This window comes from Hibiscus syriacus, unplaced genomic scaffold (assembly GCF_006381635.1).
Source record: "Hibiscus syriacus cultivar Baekdansim isolate YM2019G1 unplaced genomic scaffold, ASM638163v2 tig00110840_pilon, whole genome shotgun sequence".
Taxonomy (NCBI): Eukaryota; Viridiplantae; Streptophyta; class Magnoliopsida; order Malvales; family Malvaceae; genus Hibiscus; species Hibiscus syriacus.
Window position 1 is genome coordinate 2,102,145 of NW_024062887.1, and position 7,125 is coordinate 2,109,269.

The 7,125-nt window shown below is 34.4% G+C and overlaps 1 protein-coding gene across 1 annotated transcript; it reads left to right on the top strand.

Moving 5' to 3' along the window:
* The first annotated feature begins 291 nt into the window (after window positions 1-291).
* LOC120143303 lies at window positions 292-940 on the top strand. Its single transcript, XM_039157659.1, has 3 exons — window positions 292-399; window positions 492-772; window positions 851-940. The coding sequence occupies exons 1-3, from the start codon at window positions 343-345 to the stop codon at window positions 870-872; spliced, it is 360 nt and encodes a 119-aa protein (XP_039013590.1). The 5' UTR covers window positions 292-342; the 3' UTR covers window positions 873-940.
* The last annotated feature ends 6,185 nt before the right edge of the window (window positions 941-7,125 follow it).

A 7,125-nucleotide genomic window follows, 5' to 3' on the forward strand; every position in this document is an offset into this window, starting at 1 on the left:
AATGATGAAGAGTGACATCATTAATGAAAAGTGAGTATAGAAATTGAAAAGAAAAAAGGTTAAAAGAAAGTCCAACCTTGGATACCACGAAAAATAACATTTGAATATTCAACTAAACTACAAGTATAAAATTAGACAAGCTTGGAAGTTTGCAGAAGAACTTCTTCTTCAAGTACCCTGGAGAGAAATTTCTCAAAAGATACTAACAATTCCAAGGATAATGGTTTGGTCAAAACCTTGTTAAGAAAGTTAGCAATAACTCGTAAGAAAAACCAATTATAAATACATTTGGACAGTGCTAGCAAAAGGGTATCAAGTGAATCACATTACATACATAATCTCATGGCTTCTCTTAAGTTTAACACCCATCCAAATAAACATAGATGCCTCATGCTTAAGGTCTATATTATATATATATATATATATATATATGCTTTCCTAGAGTTGCTTGTTGCTTAAATTCTTTGTTTCTAACTGATAAATATTGACAGAGAAAGATTGCGAAGAAAATCACGAGAGCAAGATTCAGAAGGTTGAAAAAAGAGATGGCAGAGATAAGCATAGAGCAAGAATTCATAAAGGAAGGGCAAAGACGAGTTGGAGCAAAAATTGAAGAAATAAATGAAGAATGTGAGCAACTAAGGGGAGAAGCGCAGCAAATGATCCAACAGAGCGTTAACACTCAAATCCGCTTGGCGCTTATGCTCAACATCCTCAAGGCACGAGAAGAAGGCTACTTTGCCAAGACTTCTCAGTTAACTCAATTGCTTCGGTCAGTATCATTTTTCTTTTAATCGGGCTTCCTAAGGAATGATGAAGCTAACGTTACAGTTCCTTGTTCTTTTCTCAGTGAAAGAATGGCGCCGGAATAATCTGAAGCATGAAGCTGCATTATTCATTAATCAAGTGAACGAGGAAGACCTACTGCTCTCTTTTGTTATGACATATTAACTTTACGTGCAAGTTGTTAGGTATTTGTATTTTTATTTTCTGAGATAAATTATGTTTGTATTGAGTAAACTTTACTTTGTATCAGTAAACCTGTTTTGAACTGTTGGATAATTATAATTTCACGAGTTGAAAACTTTTCATGCGTTGCTATTAGGGGTGAGCAAAACTCGACTCGACTTGAAAAATCAATTTTTTTACTCGACTCGAATTGACTTCGAGTTATAATTTCATAAACTCGACTCGAAAAAATTTAAAGTTCAAATCTAGTTGTAAAATACAACTCAAAATTTTTAATAATTAGTATATTGATTTTCAAGTTTGAGTCGAGTCCCTCGACTTTTTATGGTATATTTAAATTACATATTAAAAAAATACAAAAAAATATAAATGTATTGTATATTATTATAAAATATTGTTTAAATTGGAATCCAATAATGCCATAATATTGAAAATATTTACAATTAAATTTAAATAGAAACTTGAAAATTTGACTCGACTCGACTCGATCGAACGTTCACCCCTAGTTGTCATAGTATGGTTATATTTGTAGTGTAGATTTTTGGCAGTAATACATTCTCTTATTCCTCATCTTATCTTTTTTATTTAACTTTTAATGACAAACAAATTACTTTATTTATAAATTATAACAATCAAGTCATTCAATTGTAAGAGAAAGATTAATATCTATTACAGATTTGATAGTAAAGTGATATGTTTACTACAATTGATTAGTAAAATGATGTGTTCATAACTTTTTTGAAATTCATGTTATATTTATAAATTTATTAATAATTTAGAGGTGTTGCAGCCCAATGGTGGTATTCAGTGTGGAGCCTTTGGAAGGTTCATAATTAGAGATGACCTAGTGTATGTAGTTGTCTCTTAAAAATTTTAAATTTTTATATAATTTAGTTATTTTTTATTAATTATTTACTTTTACCTTATAAAATTCTATAATTTACCTTTACCTTTCTAAAACTCCTTCTGTTGAAGTTGAATCAATTTTGCAGGATGATTTGGACATAGCCATTGCTTAGCTAGTTTACTGTTTTTCACTCCTTTACCTTTACCTTTCTAAAAGTTTAATATCCTAGCATAAATCCTGCTTAACCGTAATAATCTGGCGTTTCATTGCCGAATAACCACTGCCAATGAGGCTACAGCATATGCACGACAATTTTGTGGCTGATATTATTAAAGCAGTGAAACAAGTCCCGCAGAAGCGAGTTCATGGACGTGGATGGGTAAATTGGACTACACCACCACTTGGGGTATGGATTTGGCTGTGCTGGCTTGAACGAATACAGAGTGGGTTGGTCATGGTGGGTTCAAGTGGGGCTTTGTCTCGCAAAATCTCTTGGAGTTCGAGGTTGGATTGTTGACCATAGAGAGTGCTTTGATCGGTGAATTCCTCGATTCGATACAAGAGGGTTGGGCACATCATCATCAGTACAGACAGCAACACTTTCAAGAAATCGCATCACCCCGAACCCAACCCCACTGCCAATTCAGACAACCACCATCAATAAAGACAGGACCAAACGAGTTCCCAAAACCCTTCACTTGAAATCTTCACTTGAAAACAAACTCTTTAGGCTAGAAATTTTGCATAAACTAATAACATTTCAATTGGCACTTTTTCCATAACTTATTCCCATTAGGTTTTAGTTTTGAATAGTTTGCAACAAACTCTTTGATACTAATAAAGCTGCAGTTAACATGGAACATATTGAGCCGTAGGCTTCTTGGTATAAAAATTCAGAACTGTAAAACAATTACATTATCCACTCATCTCTTTGCAGGTTCAAAGTTATTATCATTAAGATAACCATTTCAAGACAAACACCAAAGGCACAAATAGGGGGGGGGGGGGAGAAAGAAGAAACGATTTCAAAGCGGCCTGCCAAAGGCAAAAAAAAAAAAAAAGCCACTCCTCCGACGAGAATTCGTGGTGTGATTTGCGCAGAGCAGTTTTGGTTTAATAATGAGCTAGCTGAGTTCTTTTTGCTTTCCCAATAGCTCAATAATGAGCCAGCCGAATCCCTCTTTTTAAGTTTGAAGATATTCATTTTTTTTCATTTTAATGTTATTTATATAATAATTATTATATTATAATTATAATAATAATTATTAAATATATATTATTTAATATTACAAAACCCAAAATGGAGGCCCAATTACAAATGGTGGCCCAAATCCAGAAGCCCAATGGAAACCCTAAACCATATTAGGGTTTCCCTATTCTCCCAGCCGCCTCAGCTTGCCACCGTTGGATCTTGCAGATCCAACGGTCCAGATGGCGCCAGACGAAACCCTAGGGTTATGATACCCTAGGGACTACACCAGCTGCCGCCGCTCCACGTTGCTCCAGCCGCTGCCACGCCCCAACGAAGGCTCCAGAAGCTCCAACGCCAGCCGTCCACGCTATGGTATGGGGTGAGTCACCACTGGGAGTCCGGTGACTCACCGAAGGGTATTCTTTTACCCGGTCCGATGGCCACACCGGTGATGGCTATAAAGCCATCACCCCATCTGCGAACAAAGACATAGAACAACAGAGCCGGAGAGACAGAAACAGAGCAAAAACAACAAAACAGAGAACAACAACCCAACAAACCAGCAACGAAACAGAAGAAAAAAAAAAGAAAGAAGAGAAGCTTACCGAGGAAGCCACGACCACCGGACCTCACCAAAAACTTCGAAAACCGAAGGTATATTTCTTAGATTTGCTCCGATCGGGAGCCGTTTAAAAGAAAAAGCCATCGGAACCGTCATTAGGACGGTCCGATCTATGTTTTAGTATAAAAAAAATTTTATTCCGGCCACCGAAGGCGGGGGCCGACGGCGGAAGAACACCGGCAGACGGCTGCCGGCCGGCTGGCTTCTCTCTGTTTTAGAGAGAAGCGAGAGAGAAAATTCTCTCTCAGAGAAGAGAGAGAGAGGAGAAACTGAGAAATGAAGGCTGGCCCTTCGGGCCAGTCGTTTCAGACCTTAAATAGGCCTTCCCGAACGACGTCGTTTCGGGAAGGACTATTTGTGCAAATTTTAATTGTTAAATACCGTCCGCAGCCATTATAACTTGTATCTCTTACATTTTAGTCACTAAATCAATTTATAATCCTTTTAATTTGATCTTTAAATTTAGTTTTATTTATTTTAGTCCTTTATTAAAATAATATTTAGGGTAAATAACAGATTTAATCCCTTAATTTTAATAATTAATATTTAATCCCGAGTTTATATTTTAATTTATTTTAATCTGATATTCGAATTTTAGATAAGTTTTATTTTAGTCACTGAATTAATAAATAAGAAAATAGCATGTTTAATCCCTATAATTTGATTAATTATGAATTGGATATTTAATTTTAATTTTACTATAATTAGTCACCAATTTTAAATATTTTCATATAGTTCTTTATATTTTTATTGTATTATTAATATATTATTATATAATAATATATATAATAATTTTATTTTTTTCAATAAATTATTTTAATATTTATCGAAGAAAGGGCAGTCTTAATACAACTGGATGTCCTATTCTGGTATTTTAAAATTAAATATTATAAAAAATTATTATTTAATTTTATTCAAATTAATATTTATTAATATCAAAGAAAAGAGTTGTCTTAAGGCACCTAGAAGTCCTTTTCCGATATTTTTAAATATTTTTATATAATTTTGAAATAATAGGATTATAATTAAATATATTTTGAATTTTTAATAATAGAGACAATTTATAATTAAAAAGTACCAATTTGGGCGTTGTAGGGTGCTAATCCTTCCCTAAACGTAACCGACCACGAATCCCTTTTTATTAAAAAGAACGAATTTTTGGTTATAAACGCAGATCAGTTCAATTTTTTAATTGATGTTTCTTAAAACTCTTTTAAAAAAATAATTTTTAGGTATTCGACCTACCTGACCCAAAAAGGCCGATGGCGACTCCCAAATTATTTTCAAAACCATTTATTCACATCAATTTTTCCGCCAAATAAATTTTTCGTACCAGGACAAAAACCAGTTACGACAGCTTGGCGACTCCGTTGGGGACCTGGTCAAATTTTAAAAATCAATTATAAATATCTCTATTAATTATAAATTAAATTTCATATATTAATTATAAGTCTTTTTTTTATACATATTATTATAGTATTTATATATATTATTAATATTTCATTTTATTTACAAGTATTTTATTTCATTATTTATTTTTCTGTCAAAGGTTTGAACATTTCTCCTCACACACAATACTTGCATTGCATAACATAAGCTCTATAATTGAGTTTGTCCCTTTTAAGTGGGGGTGAAAGCGACGTCTTCGTGAGAATTATTCTTCGTGTCAGACCTAGCAAGTAACTTTCGGGGTTCATATGCTCTATGTCTTCGTGAGAATTATTCTCCGTGTCAGGCATAGAGAAATGTATCCTCTCGAATTGAACTCGATCCATTTTAGTCTGTGATGGACTAGGATTGAGGGTTAGCAACCCAAGGGGGCACTAACAAGGACAATTCGGGTACCTTTATTCTTAGATCTGAAACCCTACATATAATAAACCCTAGAAACTCTTCCGATCCGAAGTCATGCCGAAATTTTATCCAAATAGGTGTACACACAGGAGAAATGAATTCTAATTTCCTGTTAATTTATTTTTTTTCTGATTAAATTACATGTATATTTAAATTATTTAAATTATGAAAAAACATGTTTAAATAAAAATATTTAGGTAAATGTTATTATTAAATTTCTTTATTATGTAAACTAATTCATTTCTTTTTGTTTGTTCTTTATCTTTTCTGTTTGCATAGCATCATACAGGATAAAAAGGAATTGATCCTCGTGTTAATTGTCTCATTGGAAAGCCTTCATCCATGGATAAAAAGTGTTCAAATCAAATAATTCTAAACTCAGAAGTAAGACAGTGGGCTGAGGACTTACAAAGACAAGAAGGAAACAGTTTGCAGGATGATTATGTATCTGACTTGGCCAGTTATGCTCCAGTTTCGCTAAAAAGAAATGATATGCAAGATTTGCGAAGCATTTGGGAAAGTTGGGATTCAAACAAAAAATTGCAGTTTTATCAGACTTACGGAGACATCCCATATTTGCTCTATGTCAAAGTTGATGATGAATTACTCAGAGCCCTAATTCAATTCTGGAATCCAGGGTACAATTGCTTCACTCTCAATAAGGAGGACTTGGTCCCTACTATTGAAGAGTACACAACTTTGCTACATATCGAAGGGGCTTTGGAGAATCGAATCTATTCAAAGTCAATTAAAACTCAACCCTTTCGAGTTAAATTAGCAAAGATTGCCGGGGTACGAGAAGAATGGGTGGCATCCCGTACAAAACAAAAGGCGAAAGCGAAGGCATTGCTTGGACCAACATTAAAGAACTTATTCAGAGTCATCCAGACACTAAAGTACGATTCGATCTATTTGCTCTGGGTATGTATGGTATGGTCATCTTCCCAAAAGTATTGGGATATGTTGAAGCTGCAGTGGTAGATTTGTTTGAACAGCTACCGAAAAAGATTAATCCTGCTTCTGCAATTCTAGCAGAGACCTTCAGATCGTTAAATGCTTGTAGAAAGCTAGGAGGTGGACGATTCTCAGGGTGTACCCAGTTGTTATATGTTTGGGTCCATAGCCATTTCTGGAAGACAGAAAAGGTTTCATACCGACGCTTTAACACGGATTACTCACCATTAAAGAATTTCTGGAGCAAGAATGGCCGAAAGAATTAAGAAAGATATGTGGATTAATGCTTTCGAAATCTGCAAAGTAATGACGTTGTTTGGCGAGCCCTGTGGCAAATCCAAAGGGAATTCTTTTACAAATGTGGTGATTACAATTGGATAATGCTGCGGATTATGGGAGGAATTGGATATGCACCACTTCTGGTCATAAGACAGTATGAAGGTCGTCAATTTGTACCTGTCACCACTGGATTACATTCATCTGAGTTCGCATTCCACAGCAAAAATTATAAAAGAAATATCATGGAAGCCGTTACAGCTTGGAAAACAACTTTTTGTATCCGAGCTAAAGCAGCAAAAGAAATGCTAACTCCTGATTATGAGGAATGGAGATATGTCAGGAAAAATGAAAATATTCCTCTACCAGATCAAAATGAGGATATCTCTATGGAAGATCGCATTAAGGTGG